The 22388-nt window shown below is 40.2% G+C and overlaps 1 protein-coding gene across 1 annotated transcript in view; it reads left to right on the top strand.

Moving 5' to 3' along the window:
- Positions 1-22388, top strand: part of KIF6 (kinesin family member 6) — a 284325-nt gene that overhangs the window by 44586 nt on the left and 217351 nt on the right. The window contains exons 5-6 of the mRNA XM_048843480.2: positions 361-470; positions 14670-14799. Coding sequence (XP_048699437.2) covers positions 361-470; positions 14670-14799 — 240 coding nt within the window. The remainder of the gene's footprint in view (positions 1-360; positions 471-14669; positions 14800-22388) is intronic.

Here is a 22388-nt window from a genome sequence, read left to right as displayed (position 1 = left end):
ATACCTCTTTATAGTAACATGTTTTTTTGTCAGAGAAGTGAAAAATGGTATGTTATACAGTTCTGCCACATTCTAAGTGTATGCAGACTTTTTTAGATATATGGAACCAATAAAAAAAAGACAGACTGAACTTGCTTCTAATCATGGGCATAGGTCTTTTTTTTTTTTTTTTTTTGGTCTTCATGCATATGGCAATGGACAGACTTGAAAGTGTCACGAATTGAAAATGTAAAACATATCCAGCAAAAGAATGAGAGAGAGGGTGAGGAGGCAGCGTGGAAGCTATAGTGATAAATTTGTCCATTTTCCCTAGGGCTCTGGCTGCTATTTATAGCCCTTTTAATTTTCTTTCCTATTCAGGACAGCAGCAAAGTGTACACAACCCATGTTTCCTACTTGGAAATCTACAATGAATGTGGTTATGATCTTTTGAACCCAAGACATGAAGCCTCCAGATTGGAAGATTTGCCGTGAGTAACAAAACTACAAAGAATCAGCAGGGATAAAAAAATCACTTTCAGATGCCCTGTTTCGTTGTTTTCCTTTGAAACTGTATGATACTGACCTCAGACTTAATTAACTCAAAATAGTTCATTTTTATCAACATTTTCAAAAGCTTCCATTATTATATTTTGTATGTGTAGACATTGTGAAAAATGGATAAGAATAATTGAAGGTGAAGGTGTACAAGACTGATATTATTGGGGGGAAAGGTTCACAGGAGCCAGTACAAGAAAAAAGAAAAGGAGTACTTGTGGCACCTTAGAGACTAACCAATTTATTTGAGCATAAGCTTTCGTGAGCTCGATGAAGTGAGCTGTAGCTCACGAAAGCTTATGCTCAAATAAATTGGTTAGTCTCTAAGGTGCCACAAGTACTCCTTTTCTTTTTGTGAATACAGACTAACACGGCTGTTACTCTGAAACCTGTCATAGTACAAGAAAAGAGAAGGAGTAATTGTTCTTCCTCTTGACAATTCATGCACTTCACCCTATGCTGTAGGAGTGACAAGGCAGATAGAATAGGGCAGCATTGCCTTGAAACTAGTACACAGAAACCTATTTCAGTTATGCGCCTTTTCCTTCAGAAGTAATTATTTTTTAAATGCAGGACCTTGTGGAATGTAATGTGATAGTAAAGGAGATAAAGGCCAAGAGGGATTCCAAAACGCAGTACAGTTTTTCAGAACAGATGATCATCAAAGTACAGTTTCTGCTGATGAAATATTTAGTGCACTATTAAAATTTGCCTGAGCTGAGTAAATCATGGTATGTACAGACCCTAAACTCAGTCTAGCAAAACCCATTCAGACCCCATTCTGAAACATTTGAAGAGTAAGCAATTTTGATAATCGGTTTATCCCAGTATTGAAGAGCATATGGAGGCTATATGAAACACTGATTTGTGTGTGTGTGTGTGTGTGTGTGTGTGTGTGTGTAACATTGTCACAGCTCTCATATATTCTTCAGTTATGTGGTTGTGGAATGTATAGTGGTTGTGAAGGTAACCTTGAATATGGGAGTCAAGTGTAAACTAATGCACTATTGAGTTCCTGAATTTGTTCCTGCTAGCCTGAAATAATAGCTCTGAGAAGTGTGAACTGCTCCATACATCTCAGTGAAATGTTAGCTCTGACATAGGACAACTTAGGTGCTGTCAGTAAAAATGTGTGGCATATTGAAACGTGAAGATGTGGCAACATCATAAATTCAATATAAAAATAAATTACTTGTTTTCATATTAACACACAAATAAATCATTTTTAAATGTATGCAAAACTGCTATAAAATTTCCAATAGTGTACCACAGAGTCTAGAGATTTTGCTGCAGAATTTAGATTCAGCTTGTCACACCCTGCATAGGTCTTTGGACAAAGTGCACCCTGCAAAGACTAGAGTTGTTCCTCATCAGTCATATAAAATATGGACCTTTTAAAAATCCAATGCTATGACTGGATTGCCTCCATTATGAGGTAGCGTAGTCCAGAAGATAATGGAGTCAGGTGACTGATTCGATGTGTAGGTAGTCAAGTCTCTTAACCTCTCAGTGCCTCACTTTCCTCCTTTGGAAAATGGGGACAATTATACTTACCTCTCATTGTTCAAAAAGAACGAGCAGTACTAGTGGCACCTTAGAGACTAACAAATTTAGTCCAAAAATAAGGTGCCACTAGTACTCCTCGTTCTTTTTGCTGATACAAACTAACACGGCTACCACTCTGAAACCTCTCATTGTACAGTTCTTTGAGTTCTATGGCCAAAAGTACTACTGCATATTATTTATTTATTTAGACATCAGTTTCTTAAACTCTGCAGAAAAATCAGAGTCTAATTTTGAAAAGAACCTCATTCTGATGTCCATTCTTGCAGGTGTAAATATCTGTGCCTGCAATTGGTTGGGGGGTGCAAATGCTATCACATAGCTATCCAATTCCTTGAATTGTGGACACAGTTATTTGTAGCCTAGGGTGTGCCTGGAAAAAGAGAGGTCACTATTAAAAATTGAGTTCTCAGTGTTTATTAATATAATGAATTGTACAATATCAAAACTGGTTTCTATTTTGCATCTAGATTAAGATAGAGTAGAAAATCTCTTGTGGTTTGTATTAGGGTATTGTAAGAAAAAATTACAAGGAGATTTGATTGTGGAATTAAGGCTGAAATGCACTGGGATTGATAATGGAGTTGCCTAGTAAGCCATATACAGTAGTTTGTGTCAGTATGAGTAATATAGAGAGAATCAAATTATTTGCTGTACAGTAACTAGTTTTCAAAGATAGATTAGTAACTATTTTACTATATATATATTTATTAAACATGTTTTGTGTGTTACATTGGCCAAAAAGTAGTATTTATGCAATAGACTTGACAACACTTTTAAAGCCCTTCATTGGTTATTTTGTATCAAGAATCTTTTATTAAAAAAAAATCCTAACTGTAGACTCACCTAATGATCACATCAACATGGAAGGAGCTATTTCAAACTTATCAAGAAAGTTATTCAGGCTTTCATAATTTTTAAATATATAAAAACTGTGACAAAGTTCCTCCTCTACCTTGGTGGGTCTTGTGCTTATTGGCAGATTTGCTCACCTTGGAGCTTCACGGCAGCCCTCAGTTTGGCCGTTTTCGTGAACCCACAGTCCAGGTCAACTCCTCCTGTGTCTGACCAGGAGTTGGGAGGTTTCGGGGAACCTGGGCTTGCCCTCTACTCTGGGTTCCAGCCCAGGGCCCTGTGGAAAGCCTCCTAGAGTGCCTCCCGGAACAGCCGTGCAACAGCTACAATTCCCTGGGCTACTTCCCCATGGCCTCCTCCCAACACCTTCTTTATCCTCACCATAGGACCTTCCTTCTGGTGTCTGATAATGCTTGTACTCCTCAGTCCTCCAACAGTATGCAATCTCACTCTCAGCTCCGGGTGCCTCTTGCTCTCAGCTCCTTACACGTGCACCACAAAGTGAAGTGAGCTGCTTTTTAAACCCAGGTGCCCTGATTATCCTGCCTTAATTGATTCTAGCAGCTTCTTGATTGGCTGCAGGTGTTCTAATCAGCCTGTCTGTCTTAATTGTCTCCAAAAGGTTCCTGATTGTTCTGGAACCTTCCCTGTTACCTTACCCAGGGAAAAGGGACCTACTTAACCTGGGGCTAATAGATCTGTCTTCTATTACTCTCCTGTAGCCATCCGGTCCGACCCTGTCACAATGCTTACATTTTAAGGGCTAAAAAGGAGTATAAATTGTGCATAAATGATTTATTGCACATGGAAATGACTATTCTATATAGTTTGCCATTGCACAAGTAATTACCCCTTATATGTGTACAACTTAGATGCAATTTTTGTAAAACCTGTGATGTGTTCAGCATTTGTGACTTCTCTCACTTTCTTGGAATTATAGTTGCTCCGCACATTTTTGGAGCCAATCAATAATAAGCAAATATTTAGGGAAGGGAAAAATCCTAGACAAACCTATTCAAGTGTGATAGAAAAAATGTATCCAATGAGGTACTTCAGAACTGAAAGGTGATGTTCATCCCATTTCAGAAGGATCACACAGAGCCTAACACATCAGTTAAACCCTATGTAAGCCTTTGATGTGGAGTTGAGGTGTCATATAGAGCCTTGTGTAGGCTCTCTGCTCTCGGATGAAATTCACCCATGTGAGCAAGAATAAAAGAGGTGAAGAAAAATGTCACTTTGGAACAGGAAGCAAAGGATCAAATAAGCTGGTAAATATGCCATTTGTTTTTAAAGTAGTATCAACAAAAAGATTCTTAAAGAAGGAAGTGAACCATTGTGAAACAAAGAAAGAGACTGACTTTATTCTAACAAGTCATGTATTATTCATGACATTTTACGCCACTTTCCAGTTCAACACAAGGAATAACCACAGAATGATGACATGCAAGATCATTCAGTTTAACATAATAAACACAAACCATGGAAAGTGCACAATTGTTTCACTGATAGTACCTGAAAAGCTAAATGTGAGGGCAGCATCTAATGAATGTGAAGAAAATAATTCAGGTTTTGACCAAAATATATTAAAAGAAGACCTGATAGAAAGTGATAAAAGGAGATGGTAGGTGCAAAATTGACTTTGCTTGATATGCTAACATGTACGTTACACCTGTCTTGATTTACCATTTCCTCTTTTGTCTACATTTAAACTTGACACTTAATATTGTTATACAACTAAAATAATAATTGCAAACCGCCACCATCCAAAGAATTTATTGGCTGACATTTAAATCAGTGACTTAGAAAAGGTCTTAGATTCCCCCTGGTAGATGGCAAGACTGTATATAAGATCTACTATGATAATGGTGCACTTAAAAAAAGAATTACATTCTCCAGTAGGGGAACAGATCCTCCCTCCAGCAACCCATAATCCTCCAAGGAAGGCCATGGTTGCTTAAACCATAGATCAGAATAAACTACTCTTTTAATCCCTAATTCCATAACAAGGGAAAGGCTAAAGACTAAGAACAAAATATGTATCTGCCCAAAACCTCTGTAATGACAACTTGTCTCATCACACAACCAATGTACAGAATTTAGGCTCTAGGCTCCATTGGGGAATCTAGAGTATTTTTTGTCTTGAAAAATATTGTTCATAATCACTGAGTTCTGGAAATTACTTCAAAAGAGTTCCCAATCCTATTTATTTCTCTACTGCCCTCCAAGGGTTTAAGGGTTCACCAGACTGCTGACACACAAGACTAAACAAATATTATAACAAGAACTCATAGATCACTTTACAAAGGAAGCCACAGGAAAAAAAGCTACACACAGGATAAATGACATTTTTTCTTCCATCTCATTTATAATGCAAAGAAACCAACAGGCTATCTCCTGATTCTAGGCTAAACAATGTGTGTGTCAGCCATTCCCTCTTTCAGTGGTTATACAAGCTATATAATCTGGAGGCTGGCTACTATCCATAGATATACAAGACCCATACTTTTACATACCAGTAATTCTTAGTACACTGAAAATTCCTGAGGTTCACAATATTAGGTCAGACCTTTCACTAGAAAGTTCATCTGTTTGGAATGAAGAGTGCTCAATTTATATTTTAATTTACACCATGAATGTCTGTTACTACTGCACACAAAAGGTTAAAAGGATATCTAGGTTTGACAATCAATGTTTTTCTGGATCCTAATAGAAAGAGCCAGACAGGAAATGATATTGGGGATAAACGGTTCTGATTCATTCTTTCAAAGATTGGATTTGATATAATCCATAAAAATATTACAACTGGAACTAACCCAGACCTTGGAATGTGAAAGAGCTAATTTGAGCATAGGGTATGAAATATTCCTTACCATTCAGAAAGGATATCTTCATTGTATCTATTAACCCATCTCACCAAAATAAGGAAGGATCAGTCAGTGACACCTTTTCTGAAGCCACTACTTCAAATCACAGTATTAACTCATCGGCATCATCAAGCGAGACTCCATATGTGACCACTGAAATCACTCAACTCATCTTATTCCTGTGTTCTTTTTAGGAAAGCTTTACTTTACAGTATCGGAGTAGTGTACTAAATAAACAAGGACATATGAGTGAAGTATGAGAAGCAAAGGTGTATTAAGTCCCCGCTATTGTTTGCACTGGTTATTGACTATGTCATAAGAAAAGTGACCGCAGAAGGAAAATGAGGAATTTTATGGATGTATGATAAAGCACAATAGGGTGACATTGTTTTTGTTGATGATAATGTCCTGCTTAGTTCAATTAATTGTTTAATGGAAAAAAAGCCCAGATTTGGGTTCATACAGCAAAATAAATTAGTTGTTCATCAACAAGGGGAAGATGTAATATATGGTTATCAATGTCCCCAAAGTACCCATTAAAGAGGACAAAGAAACTCTAGAAGAGGTAAACCATTTTACCTATCTAGGGAGTGGGCTCTGCAGTGATGGTAACACCATGCTAGATGTCAAGCAATGAATATTGAAAGCAGCAAACAACTTTCATAAACATGTAAATATTTGGCAAAAGTATCATGATTGGCACTGATGCAAAAATACAAATGTTTAACAACGGTATCATGTCTTTCCTCTTTTATGGATTAGAGACATGGAAACCTACAACAGACATTGATAAGAAGATGAACTTATTCCAAAGTTAAATGCCTGCAGAAGGTCTTCATGTCCATTGGAAAGAATTTCTTGCAATATCAGAAATTCAAAGTAGAACAAACCAGTCTAAAACATGAAATGTCCTTAAAGACAACAATGGACACATTTAAGACACACTTTAAGGATGCCACTAACTGACTGCAGTGCAGTATGTATATCCTTCCACATCCTTTGCCTGTCTCACAGTGGTGAGTTTATAGTTGTTTGTAAAGGTTTTGAGATCTTCAGCTGAAGTGTACTATATATAGTAAGTGCAAGCTATTGTTTGTTTGTTATGATTCCCATTTCTCCAATTTCATGGGTATTGAGGATGGATACTCAAAGAATGGTGGCCTCAAGTTGATTTTCATGTGTTTTCCCCAATCCCTATCACCTTTTGAATTTTACACAATTTATTGAGCTAGTACCAATGTTCCCAAAAGACACAGGTTTATAATACTAAACAAGAATATTTAGAGATACAAGCATTCAGTGTTTGGGGTTATCTTCCTTCACTGACAGCTCTGATGATGCAAGGAAGGATTTAAGTTATTATTGTACAACCTGGCTGATCCTGTTTTACATGTCCTCCAGTCAGCTAGAAAGGAGTCTACAAATTCCATCTATTTATCCAAATGGAAAAGATTGGCTGTTATAGAGAAAACAAAAACCTTGCCTCTGCCTCCCTTCAGTCATTATGGATAACTTAACAGGACTTCTCCACTTCAGGATCAAAGTTAGGAGTTTTTCTTAGAAATTTAAACATTTCATTAAAATACTGGACATTTTTGAGAAACCTATCATAACAATTTTATTAAAATATTTAAAAAAATATTCTGTCACCATCTTGAAGTGTGACTGTTGTTCTGGCAGATCTAACAGAAGCCCCAGTAGATGTAGGCATCTCTCTGGAAATCCTTTTGGCCATGTCTATACTACCACGTATGTTGGCAAAACTTATGTCGCTCAGGGGTATGAAAAAATGCGCCTGAGTGACATAAGTTTTGCTGGCATAAGTGGTATTGTGCACAGTGCTATATTGGTGGGAGAGCTTCTCCTGCCAACATAGCTACTACTGCTCATTGGGGGTGATTTAATTATATGGATAGGAGAGCTCTCTCCCATTGGCATAAAGCAGCTACATGGGAGAACTTACAGTGGCGCAGCTGGATCAGTACAGGTTAAAATGGTTACAGGTTAAAAAAAAAGTCTGACAAGGATCAACAAAAGGCAAACACTGAAATAATATCTCAAGTGTGCTACATGATTCAAGCAAATCACATTGTTTCAACAAAGAGCAATGCATGACATTTATCAAGCAGTTTCAAAATATCAAAATCAATCAGACACCTCTATGGACTGTGTAACCGTGCCTTCGTGGGTCACAACTGAGAATACCAAATTCAGGACAAACTGCTGAGATATAGGGCAGATACACCCCAAAACTGGAGGTTATTCTCCCATGAGTTATACCAAACCAGCAACAAAAGTAAACTTCTATTTCATCACACCGGCTAACAAGAAGTCAGAACAGCAGTTTCCTTAGGCATTCCAGTCCTTGTATCCCCATCAAAAACACTAGACTTAGAGATGAGTGGAATTTAATCAAATAAAAGGTTCCTCTGATCCCAAAGGAGCAGACACACACGCAGGTCAATGTACAACTGAGATCTTACCCAATAATCGTGCTGTTGCCAATCCTTTAGTATCTAAAATCTAAAGGTTTATTTATAAAAAGAAAGAAAGGTGAGAGTTAAAATTGGTTAAAGGAATTAAGTACATACAATATTTGCAAAGTTCTTGGATCAGACTTGTAGCAGTGATGGAATAAACTGCTGGCTTAAGTCAAGTCTCTGGTTGCTTCCAAATCATTGGAAGATCTTCAGTTACTTGGTTAGAATGCCCCCATTAGTATAAGTTCATAGTCCAGAGGCTGGAGCAGGAAAGAGACAAAATGGAGATGTTTCCAGTGCCTTCTATCGCTTCTGCCATGTGGAGGGAAACCCATTCTTTCAAACAAAGCTGTGGGCACAGCTAGTGGAAAATTACAGGTTACAAGATAGTGTTTGGAGTCACATGGGCAAGTCACATGTTCACGCATGATTCCGCTTAGTCACAGTAGAAGTTATTACCTGTACCTCAAACAGCACGTTCACAGGAAAGTCCATTCAGGGTATGTGGGCAACTTCCATTGTGAGTTAAATGTTCCTTGATGAGCCACTAATTTGAATAGTCCCTTCAAGATGTGCAGGCTAAATACCTTGTGGGCGTTGCCCCAGGAACAAACATTTGAAATCCAGGTATAGAGCCAATACTCATAGCTTCAAATACAAAAATGATACATGCATACAAATAGCATAATCATAACCAGCAAATGATACCCTTTTTTTAAAGACACCTTGCTTGACACGTTTTGTACAAGATTTGTTGCAATTATTTAACAGCAGTAGCAGCAATGATCTCCATGATCATAGTTTAATCAGATAACGTCACACATTGCAGATCAGTCTGTCATTTTCTAGATTCAGACAGGGTACAATACAGGGAATTTGACGGAAGTATCTGAAGGCAGAATGTAATCTGATTTTATCAGTAAAACATTGCTTTCTAAGGACAAAGTTATGCCTATGAGTCTGAGCTCTGTGTATGAGTGATGAGAGATGTGTCAGGGGTCGGCTGGCAATACTCTGGGGTGTGATGCTACTGGCAAGAGTTAAAAGGGGCCACTTCTCCTAGAGACCATATCAGGGGAAGCATTGCCTAGCGGCGAGAGTCCAAGAAGCTGCTTCACCTAGCAGCAAGAGTGGGGAGGATAGGGGAACTGGGCCAGTCCTACTCTCAGGGACCTTCAAAACAAGGTACCCTGACACAGGGTTCAGGTCCCAGTACCCCCAAGCGTGTTCCCTGCATCATCTACCCTTGTTTCAGTCTCTCCGGTGGCATCTGCAGGGTTGGACATGAGGTCCCTCTCGTGTCTCTTCTGCTTCATCTCTGGCAGCTCCTCTGCTGGCAACAGCAAGTCATCCCTTTCAGTTCCTGCAGTCGCTTGCCTTCCTGCAGTGCAGCTTGGAGGCTCGACCCCGGAGGCTTGGAGTCCAGGCATCCCCCAGCAGGAGACTGCTGCACACAACTGCTCTCCTCCTCAGTCAGCCCAGACTGAGCTGAGCTGCTCCCTTTTGAGTGCTCCCGCCACTGGGAGCATGCCCAGCAGGGATGAGGTGGCGTGGCCTCTTGGGCTAAAAATTGCTCTTTAACCCTGGCTTCGCCAATTCGGGGTTGATATAGCCATCACCAGGTGCTGGCCCAATTCAGGCTCCTAGACATCTTAGTGGGGTAAGGCAGGAGAGCTAGGGGTGGGAGAGGATTGCTCTGTGTACTCTGAAGTACAACTATTACTGCTCCAACAATAAGCATCTTGTGTCTCCTTTTACATGTTCTTGTGACTGCACTTTATGCTAGGGCATGGGTCTCATTATGTCTTCCAACCGAAATATTGAGCATCAGAAGGTAAGCTGTTTTCCTAGTCTAGTTCTCCAGGGAATGCTAGGCTGGAATTCTGCCTACTTGCTATCTGGGTATGCAGAGGGGAAAGAAGAGGCTCTGTATGCTTCTGCCTAGCCTCCTCCCGCCCCACTTACTCTGCTCAATGCTATGATTAATTTGCCTTAACCATATTATCTGTATAGAGAAAGCCTGAGAGGAGGGGAAATAGCATTTGTTACAGGAACCTCTTTTCTTTTTGCAATAACTGTCTCAGGACATATTTCTTGCTCTTATATCCCTCTAGAACTAATTGAATTATATTGCTTTAAAACAAGAAAGTACTCAACATAGACCTGATCCAAAACCCATTGAAGTTGGTGGAAGGACTCCATTTTCAGTATTATACAGTGTCTTAGCTCATAGAGGCCCTAGAAACCACTAATTCCAGCCAAATTTTAATCTTGATTACTTCAGAAGAAAAAAGGTCCTATCTAGGTTGAAGGAGCATTTGAAGAAGTGAAAGATTTCACTGATGGTAAGTTACTGTTTTGCCTCAGAAGTTTTGCCTATCTTCATTCCTCATACCTCACTCACTTTTTTCTGAACTTTCAAGGCTTTAGGAAGAGCAGTTAACAGCATTACATTACACATTCTTGATGAAAATAAATAAATAAATACATCCTGATTGTTTGTTTTTCATCAAAGGAAGACATCATTTTCCTTCATTGCTGGTACTGTTCAAAGGGGATAGAAAAGAGGAATAATCTTGGCGAATGCTGAATTAACAAGGACATGTTGGTTCTGAAATATCCCCTACCTGCTTTTACTCAGTATGATTATACGGCACATTGCACATTGTTTGTGCTTAAATGATGATGATGGTGGTGAAAAGATCCAAAGTAATTACTCATGAAAATTCATCTGACAAACACCTCCAGGTTTTTCTGATAATCCTCTTGTCCCACTCTCACAAAAAACAAACAGAATCTTCCATGATCGTTACAACTTTTATATATTCCTTTCCTGTGAGAAGATTTGCAATAGAGTGATAGCGCTTGACATATTAATAAGAACATTTTTAAAAGAAAGAGAAATAGGGTTTATCCATGTAATCAGCACATATCACATAGGTGTTGCAGACAGTTAATGTTTTTGTGGCACGACTTGGCCAGCGTGAGATTTGTGGGCAGCACTATCCTGGCATCCTTCTTAACCCTACTAAACAATCAACAAGGAAGTCTGCTAATATTTCTAGGTGAGGCATGCACTATCTAACCAGTCCTCTACTACTGTCTATAAATATGTCTTTTATTTATTGTGGCAAGTGGCCCTTTTGCTAAGGAGGGCTGGACGTATCTTCCATCGGAGCCCACTATAACGTTGTGTCATCCTGCAGTGGTTACTTGAATGACATAAGGCATTGTTTCCTTGCTTAGGGATGGAGAGAACTGTCTAAGATGACCAAAAAAACTTATGAAGTTTGGAAAGAGGGATACGATTAAAATATGTACAATTTTATATACATTTTTTCTGTTTTTTCTGAAGTACACATTGACTATATGTGATTTCCCTTCAATCCAGCCATTATTAGTTGGTGAATTTCTTGTAGGCAATCAAGGGAAAGGTGGAATTTGAAGGAATTTGAAAAAAGAAAGGGCTTACGGATCAGTTTGAAGTAGGGTATTCCATTTGTAGGGGGGAGTATGGAATAAAGTATGGAAATAGTTGTGGGAGAAATTAATAAGTAGGTGGTCAAGGCGAGAATCATTGGTAGAGTGCAGAAGGTAAGAGGTGACTAACCAGCTTTATGTATCTGCTCTGAGAATTCTGAAAAGCCTGGAAGTAGAGGACAAGAGATTGGTCTTGACGTTATGGAAAAGGAGTTGGAGGATGTTGGACAGGGGAAGAGGGAGCATGATCAGAAAGATGAGAAAGGAAGTTGATCTTAGTAGCTGTCTTTTGAATACATTGAAGAGAGGGGAATGAAGGTGTCAATGAAGCCAGAGAGGGGGAGGTAATAGAAATCAAGACTGGAGATAAGGACCTTTGACATGTTTTAGCTATGTAAATAGAAAGAAAAGATTGGATCTCAGAAATGCTGTGGTGGATGGAGCAGCATTTTTGGACAATTTTTGATCTTGATGTGTGGGTCAATGACTGAGATTCAATTTGGCCAGGACAATGAGCTAACACTCTTTTTTAAAATTTTGATTCTGGCATTTTTCCTGCATAATCTCAGTTTTCATTTAAAAATATAAATAGGGCTTGTCTACATGAACACTTCGTCCGCTTTGAAACAGGACTTGATCAAAGCATGCTAATGAATTGTTAATGAGTATCAGGAAGGTCCACACAGACAGAGTGCAGCAGGCGAGTGTGGGGTAGATTCACTCCACAACTAGCCATGAACTAGATGTTAATATAGACAAGCACTAAGTCTCTTAGCCTTATAATTATGAAAATAAATCTTCAAAATGTGATCTGCGTGTAACCAATGCAATCGACACTCTGAAACAACAGCTCTGAGAAGTATGAACTGATCCATTCGTTTCTCTGGTGTGGTGACTCAGATGCCCAATGATAATTTAAATTAGCTATTACATTGCTAATCAAAACATATTAAAAATAAAAAAAGAGAGAAAGAGAGAGGGAGAGTGGAATGATTATATTATGAAGATATGCACAATCTGCTGTGACTGGCATCTCAGTTCGATGCCACAAATGGATGACACTTGGGAGAGTTTCACCAATTTTGTTCTCTAATCTCACCCATGGAACCAAAAGGCAAGAAAGGAGGAGCATATCACAAGGGAGTGTCTTGAGTCCCACTGAAGGTAAGCCAACTGTGCAGAGCCCGGTAGGACATCCAAGCCCTGTTCCCATACCAACAAGATATTGCCTCCCTTTCCCAGAGCAGCAGGGACCTATTCTCCTGTGGTGGTGGGTATGGGGCTAGGTAGCTTCCTCCCTGGCTCTTCTGGCTGCTGCTCCTCACTTTTCTGGAGACTGTCCACAGATTTGGGCAAACATCATGCATTAACACTGTAAGTCAAGCTTTTAAGCTTTTCTCCACTACCATGAAGGCTAGAAATATATATGTATTTATTTAAAAAATGAAAGCTGATAGTGTGATGCCATCACATAACTCTGGGAGCCAGGGACTTAATTACGTGCTTATTGTGTCTATGCCATAATCTGGACTTTCCTCTGGGCATCTCAAATTCCATTTATAGGGAGACAAGCTTGAGAAGACAATCAGAATCCAGTGGAGCACATGTGATAATATTTTGAATATCTGGACAAACTACAGTGAGTAGCATTTCAAGTGAGAAGAGATTAGAGTACTACTACATTTTACTTTCCATCTCAAGCCCTGGTCAAGGGAAAGGGCCTGGAAGATTACTCCCAGGCTAATGAGATCTGATATAGTGATATAGTGGTAACGACAACAGAGAATGTAGGGATGGTGAGGAATTCGGAGGTAAGAGCAAAAGTTCACTGTGGATTCATGTTTAGTTTAAATGGATGGCAAGACATCCAGGAGGAAATGTCAGAGAGATAGGCTGAGAACAAGGTCAGATCAGGAACATAAATAAAGATTTGTGAATCATCTACCTAATTGTATTGTAATTGATGCCTTGTGAGCAAATCACGAAAGATCACCCAGAGGGAGCAAAGGTAGAAGAGGAGGCAAGGATGGAATTCTGTTGGGATCTTTGCTGAGAGGGGTGGAGGAGGATCCATCAAAAGAGACACTGAAGAAACGACCAGAGAACCAGAAGAAGACAGAGTTACAAAAGCTGTGGAAGGACAAGATATTGAGACAGAGAATACTACTGTGTCAAAAGCAGCAGAGAGGTCCAGGAGAACGAAGATAGAATAGAGGCCCTGAGACTTGCCACAACATGTTTTTTAAATACTTTAATTAGAACAGTGTCCAGTCAAGAAGAGAGTGGGAGACAAACCAGGTTGGAATGGTTCCAATATGGGTTAGGAAGAGATGGCGCATTCAGTGGCTTTGAAAATGAGGGGAAGAAGGTCAATAGGGCATTCGTCATAGATGAGTGGTTCTTAACCTATTTACCACTGTGGGCCGCATATGCAGTTCTCTCCATGTTATGTGGGCCACATCCACACAATATATATACTACCTGTATGGCCGTGAGGATGTCACATGGGCTGCTGCTGTGTGCTGATTGGGCCACAGGTTGAGAACCGCTGTCATAGAGATAATTGGGGTCAAAAGATGTGTTTTGTTTTTTCTAAGGATGGTGAGATAAACATGTTTAATTTGTGAGAGGAATGATCTAAAGGAGATCCAAGTCTTGAGAGTAAGGATGAGAAGTCAGGAGGTGGCAGGGAATCAAAAGTACTTATTTGGTATTTATTATTAATGTTAGTATTGTTTTAATCCTTCAGATCTTCAGTGCTTATTTTTACTGTGCTAGGCCTGTTCAAATACCCAGTATTTAATATGAAATCTTAATGAAAATATTAAAACAAGGATCACTTGCAAGCAGCTCTGGTATTCTCTTATTCTGTCTGGGTTTTTTGTAGAAAAGTGACAATAATGGAAGACCCTGATCAGAACATTCATCTGAAAAACCTGTCTCTTCAGCAAGCAACCAACGAGGAGGAAGCACTGAACCTTCTTTTTTTGGGAGACACTAATAGGATGATTGCAGAGGTAAGAATCAAGTTTACTGGTACAAATTTTATCTTAAAATAGTTATAAATATTCTCATATAACAACTGCTTAACCAGCAGAGGGCTGGCATGAAATGTTGGCTTCTTTTTGAACAGATGTCCATTGTGAAAATGGAATAAGCATGTTTCCATGTTCTGCACTTATGTTTTTCACTTTGTGAAGAGCTTTCAAATGTTTGGACTTTGTTTTTCTAAAGAGTATTTATTTGTTTCACTGTTTCAGAAATACCAGAATACTGTTTTTCTCTGTGCATTTGGTACCTCACTGTCCAGTAAATATGTGACTCTGATTGGTTGTCAGCTATATAATAATTTATCATTGCAATTAAAACATAAATGCAGCCTTTTTGAATAAAAGCATATAGACTGACTTTTGGATATTATGTGTGTCCCACATGTATGCACATAAAAAGATCTGAACAATCATCATTTTATATGGCATTGTTAAAACTTCTTCCAGACGTACTGGCTTGCATTTGAAGTGGTTACAGTAACAGCTAACAGTCTCTGTATTTTTCCCCCAAATAATATGCATGTGTGGTGTGTATTACATGAGAAAAGAAACAAACACTGGTATGCTCTATGTTTACTGATATACTCTATGTTTACAAAAGTTTTTTTTTCTCCTACTGATAATAGCCCACCTTAATTGATCAGTCTCGTTACAGTTGGTATGGCAACACCATTTTTTATGTTCTCTGTGTGTATATATCTTCCTACTGTATCTTCCACTGCATGCATCCGATGAAGTGGGTTTTAGCCCACAAAAGCTTATGCCAAAATAAATTTGTTAGTCTCTAAGGTGCCACAAGTACTTCTTGTTGGGTTTTTTTTTTTTTGCTGATACAGACTAACACGGCTACCACTCTGAAATCTATGTTTCAAATGAACATTAGTAGATATGCTAAGATGAGGTTGCTTTAATTGATTCTTCAAAATTCATGTAGCATAAGATATTTGTGTACATATTGTGGCCATTCTGAACTCAGAAACCTTCAGTTTTTCTCTCATATTCAGTAGTTGAAAATGAAATGTAGACATTAAAGGCATATTATAGTATCAGGGCACTGTCAACCCCTGAAATTATGAGATGTCTTTTCTGCTTCCTAGCAGCATACTCAACACAGCTATTTGCGTCTTAGGAATTGATAATTTATTCAAGGGGTCTGTTCTGAAAAGAAATCTTAGAATGTCAGAAAGGTACACAGTAAGTTAGTGAGGAGAAAAATAGTGAGAACGTGTTTCACATCAGGAAACATTTAAATATATGAAAAAAATACAAGGTAGCCCTCAACCCCCTTTGACTGATATGTACACACCCACAGACTTAGAAAGGAACACTTAAATCCATAATGTGTTCATTCAAGAAGCTGACACTCTTGACTACAACAATGAGAATACTCTCATCCTGGAATTTGTTATAACATTGAAAAAACGTAGGAGGATCTGTCTTCATAATAATGGCAAATAAAGCTTCTATTTTTTTGGCACCTGAAAAGCAAAATATTTGGGCAGGTTTTTTATCACATATTTTGGCTTCTGTAAAACAGTATGCTCTGGCCATTTTAAGAGTGTCTGTTTGTGCATGCGTGTGTGACTGACAGAATTAAATTTCTGGGAAGGAAGAGCTGACTGGGGGAAGGGAAAAGGACTTGGTAACCTAGTTTAAAAAAGTGATTACTAACTTCACATTTACAGAGAAAATTCAGAAGCTACTATGGTAACCAGAAAACATTTGCAAAACATAGTCCCAAGACCTGGTATACAAAATCAAGTTTTCCTTAGGGTTTATTTTCATGTACTCTGGTTGCAGCCAGCATTTTCAGGAAAAGTTATTAAGAAAAGATACATACTTGTTAGTCCAGAACATTAGAAACAATTCCCAAACCTCTACCGATATCCTTCATACAACTTAGTGTTTTCTTAAAGCTAGAAATGAGAACTGCCTGTTAATTAGTGTTCTTGATCTCATAATTCTAAATGAAAAAGATGAACTGCTCAGAATTACTTGGAAAAATGCCAGCTGTGACTGAACCTCTGCTGGTTGAAATTACAATAAGTATCTTCATGTTACTTGCCGTACTACATATGGGAAGCACAATTTTCAAACTTGAGTGCCTTAATAAGATGTCCACATCTTTCAATGGCTGCTTTTTATCCACACTTTTTATCCTATATCAAGGACCATTTACTTGCACTTCAGTGATGATCTTCATGTCTAAATGTAAGATTTTGATATCCCATTTAGGAACCCAGGTTTGAAAATCAGGCTGTCTATGTTACTTGATGTAATAAACTGCATTGCTTACTCTTTAATTTTAAAGGGGTAGTTTTATTGACTTATTTGTTTATTCATAATCTTTCATTCATCATTGTGAAATGTATACACTGCTTTACAAACAGTGTTAGACATGTTCCCTACCCCAGTATGCTTACAATCTGATCAAGACAACACTCTGGGCAGCAGTTCAGGAAATAGAGCCTGTGTGGAAATTATTTGTGAAGAGAACAAGATAGGAAGGATTCATGGAAGAACTGGTTCTCTGGAAGAATTTGAAGAAAAGAGAGGATGCTTTGTGGAAAGGTTGTGGTAAAGTGTTCCAAGTGTAAAGGCAGCTGGAAGCCCAGAGGAGAAGAATGAGAGTAGCACAGGGGTGAGAAAAAAGAGTAAAGGAAATTGAAACAAAGAGGTAGGCCTGAGCAAGATTGTGTACAACTCTGATGGTGAGGACAGAACTCCAGTTTGATAGAGTAAGAGACTGGAAGCTAGTAAAGGTGTTAAAGGAGAAGGATAACTTGTTCTTAATGGTGAGGGGAGAAATGACTTTAGTAGTGGTATTTTGAGAGGCTGGAAGGAGAACTTACGTAATCAAGGAAAGAGAATTAATCAAGCCATGGTTAAGGCTGTTAGTAGTGGACATGGAAATGAGGGAATGGTATATTTTTGGTGATATTAAAGAGGAAAATCATCAGGACTTACTAACAGACTGCCTTTAGGGAAAGTAGTACAGACAAGGGTCAACAATGACACTAATGTTGCAACCCTGGGAAACAGAAAGATAATGGTCTTATCAGTGGTGATAGGGAATGTGGTGAAGAAGGATTAGGAGGAAAATTGAGTTCAGTTTTGATGAGACAGAGAATGAGGCAGGACATTTTACCCCTAGAGAGAGGGGTAATGGTGGTGGTTGAGAATTAGGTAGGTCATTGGAATAAAAATAGTCAGTGATGCCACGGGGGCAGAAGATGTCGCCAAGAGAGAAAATATAGACAAAACATTCAGGCTTACAACTGAGAGAGACAGGTGAAGATAAGAAATCACCAAAGGTCATGATGAAGGAGCTAATAATGAAGCTTCATGATAATCATAAAGAGACAGAGTCATGGAAGCCAAGAGAGGGGAGAAAGCAAAAGAGAAATCAAGGAGGATACAATTATAGGAGTGTCCCTCTGACTTAGCTAGGAGAAGGTCACTAGTGACCTTGGTAAGAATGAATTGTAGTGGGAGGAGGTCAGATTTGAGGACAATCAAAGAGATATTTGCTAGAGAGAAGATCTCAGCCACAAATATAGATATCATGCTCAGGGATTTTGATGACAAGTAGGAAAGAGAAGGGAGATAGGAAGGTAGTTGTTGATGGTGAGGGTTGGGGATGAAGGAAAATATCTCTACTCCTCTAATCTAGGGGATACAAGAACATACCAGAATCTAGAACCAAGACAGAGGAAAAGAGCAATTAAGTATCTTAATTATGGGTATGTCTACACCAGGGATGGGCAAACTTTTTGGCCCGAGGGCCACATCGGGGTTGTGAAACGGTATGGAGGGCCGGGTAGGGAAGGCTGTGCCTCCTCAAACAGCCTGCCCTGCCCATCCGCCCACTTCCTGCCCCCTGACTGCCCCCCTTAGAACTCCTGACCCATCCAACCCCCCTGCTCCTTGTCCCCTGACCACCCCAACTCCTATCCACACACCTGCCCCCTGACAGCCCCTCAGGACTTCCACGCCTACCAACACCCCTTGCTCCCTGTCCCCTGACTGCCCCCCGGGACACCCGTCCCTAACTGCTCCCCCAGGACCCCAACCCCATCCAACCCCCCTGTTCCCTGTCTCCTGACCACCACCGCCCGAAACTCCGCCCCATCCAAACACCCCCATCCCCTGACTGCCCCCTGGGGCCTCCTGCCCCTTATCAAACCCCTCCTCCCCCCTTACCCTTACCCTTACCATGCCGCTCTGAGTGGCAGGACAGGCTTATTTGAAAGTGTGGGAGGTGGGCGGGCGGAAGCCACGCTGCCTGCGCGGTGGCATTGCTGTGGGGGAGGAGGGACAACGGGGGAGGGGTTGGGGTGAGCCTCCCTGGCCAGGAGCTCAGAGGCCGGGCAGGATGGTCCCACGGGCTGGACGTGGCCTGCGGGCCGTAGTTTGCCCACCCTTGGTCTACACAACACAGTTGTGAAGTTGGCCCATGCCAGCCAACTCGGGCTCATGGGGCTCTGGCTGTGGGGCTATTTCATTGGCTGTGTGGTCTTCCAAACTCTAGGACCCTGCAGGATAAGAAGGTCCCAGAGTTCCCTCACCAGTGGCTGCATGGAGAAGAAAATTGATATTTGATTATGAATACAAATTATGGTCCCTGAGTGGTGCCATGAAATTTTTTAATTGAAGTGTTTGAATCAGTCCCATCTTCTCAGCTGTCCTCTCATTACTTCTCCTACATTCCCAAGAGCAATTCTGATATGAACCAGGAGAATGCTGGATAGCTGCTGTCTCTTCTCTACTGCAGCTTCCCAAAAGCTCTCTTTAAGGCCTGCTGCAGCACCAGGATAGAGGAGAGTAGTGCCTGCTTCCCTGACAGTCTGTGTAAGCCCTAGGAAGAGCAGAAGAGCTTGACTGTCTCTGCCAGAGCCTAGGGCAGTATCTGACAAAGGATGCCTCTCTTCCCACACACAGTAACCCAGGGTGCAGCCATGAGAAGGGAAGAAGCTAGATCCCAGTGCAACCAGTTATGGTTCTCTGATTCTCTGCTATAGTCTAGGTTAGAACAACCTTTGAGCTGCTCTAACATGTGCCAACTTGACATACGGTCTCCAAAGTAATAGCCATAGCACAACATGCTCCAGCCATTCTGCCTACTTACCGCTAGACACCCTCTGCACCCAGAGCTGTGGGAAGGGAAATGGAGGAACCATTTATGCCATCTCTATGCATAGGAAGTCCTTAGGTTAGCATAGAGAGCTGGAGGTTAAAGCATAGACCATTCTGGTAATTCCAGAGCAGTCCACCAGCCAAGCTGTAGTGAACTCCATTTTCAGGCTTTCAGCATGTCTCTCTGACTTCCTTTCTTAGTCAGTTCCCAGGTGAGTGAGCCCCCAGCTTCTTCCAGAAGCCAACTCTTATCCCCCCGCCTCACACCTCTCAGTCCTTTGTTCTCAAGCTGGGGTCTCTGCTCTGCTTCCCTCCTCCCTCTGGGTAATTGGTTGCTAGGTGTCAGTGTCTGGTGATTGGGCTTTCCATTGTCTTCTCATATTTTCCATTGATATGCGTTGGCCTCAGCCAGTCCTTTTTAATGACCCATTCAGTCCAGTCAGACAGCTAGGTTACACACACACACATTTGATTTAAATCACTAGTCAGGAAGACTCGATTTAATCATGGATTTCTACATAAAAGTGCATTTTTGTTGGTTGTTATAACCTTAATACATATTCTTCACAACTCAGAGATAGATGTAGGTTTCAGTTGTAGAAGGTACACACTATACATTTTTAAAGTGATTTATTTTGAAAACTTTCCAGATTAGTTTTACAGCTATATCAGAAAATGAATGATTGTTTGGTTATTTCATTTACCAAAGGTAATTGAAGCAGATATTTATGAAGTCATTGGGAGGTGAACTATCTCCAGTTCAACAGGTTAATCATTAATATTTGGAGGATTTTCTTGCCATGCTGTATTAGGAGGAGAACATCACCAGACAGACATTTACATTGTTTTATTTAACTAAAACAACATTATGTATTCTGGATTTTTTTCTTCAACAGCAAACATATAATATTTTAACAAAACAAGCATATGAATTTTTGAATTTAGTCAAACATTCAAGTGTTTTAAAATCAGGTTTGTTTTTTGTTCAACTTGTTTTTAACTAAAATAGTTAAATGAAATTTTTTTTTTTAACCAAAAATTAAATCGACTATGTCAGCCAGGTCAACAGGAGAAACTTAAAATAGTGGCTTCTGCAGCTAAATCAGTCATCTTCACTTTCATTTTCTGTTTGTTCATAAGCTGGAAAAGAAAAACAAGCTTTCCTGCTTTTTCAGGTCCCAAACGATTTCTCACTTTGGAATGGATTAGTCCAAAGGAAGAAAATATTCTTTCTACACCGGCAGAAGAAGCTACTGCTGTTAAAAGTGAGATTATCACTTCAACAGTCTCTGAATCCAAGTGCTTAAGTGACTTCCACCAGTTCACTGGTGTGGCTTTCTTTAAAACATCATCAGCAAACATATTTCTTGAATGGTTCTTATTCCCAATCTGGGTCTCTTTTACGGCCTGCTGCCATTATAGGTTTTCCCTTCAAGTGAGAGAATGGTCTGGTAGATCTCAAATCAATGAAGGCTATGCTCAGAAAGTCCTCAAGACTTCTGGAATATGCTGCTCAAACAGTTTCACTTTTGTTTCTACTGCCTGTCCCTCCCTCTCCTTGACCTCAGGCGGCTCAACAAATTTATCAAAAAGCAAAAGTTCAAAATGGTTACCCTCACCACCAAAATCCCAGCACTGGAGCAAGGCAATTGGTTTTCAGCCCTTGATGTACAGGACACCTATTTTCATGTGCCTATACATCCGGCCTACAGACATTTCCTTTGTTTTACCCTCGGCTCGACACATTTTCAGTACAGGGTGTTACCCTTCGGCCTATTCACTGTCCCCCGTGTTTTTTCCAAGATCCTAGCGGTAGTCACTGCCTACCGCAGGAAACAAGGGGTCGTAATTTTTCCTTACCTCGACAATTGTCTCCTCAAAGCCTCAACGTTCGATGAAGCGCTTTGATTCATGCAGTTCACTGTTGATTGTTTCCTATCCCTCAGCCTACAAATAAACAAAAACAAATCCACATTATATCCTACCCAGCACCTGGAGTTCATAGGAGCACATCTCGATTCCCGGAGGGGAATAGCATCTCTCCTGCCCGATCACTTCAACACCATAAAATTATTGGCAACGAAACTCCGCAATAGTCCTCAGGTCACCGCTTGAGCTGTCTACAACTACTAGGTCACATGGCCTTGTGCACTTTCGTGGTCCAAAACGCTCGACTATACATGAGGTGCTTCCAAGCTTGGCTGACCACAGTGTACAGACCGCATGTGCACACTCTAAACAAGCCTCTATCCATACCTTTCAGAGTCAAAGACTCTCTCTTATGGTAGAAAGTTCCCTCCAACCTCTGTTCTGGAGTCCCCTTTCTTCAGGATGCTCCATCCCTCATAATGACTACTGATGCATCCCTCACAGGGTGGGGTGCACACATGTCCCACCACACAGCCCAGGGGCTGTGGTCT

The sequence above is a fragment of the Caretta caretta genome, chromosome 3, assembly GCF_965140235.1.
Source record: "Caretta caretta isolate rCarCar2 chromosome 3, rCarCar1.hap1, whole genome shotgun sequence".
Classification (NCBI taxonomy): Eukaryota; Metazoa; Chordata; order Testudines; family Cheloniidae; genus Caretta; species Caretta caretta.
The sequence above is the reverse complement of the archived record's forward strand: the minus strand, read 5'-3'. Positions and strand labels throughout refer to the sequence as shown.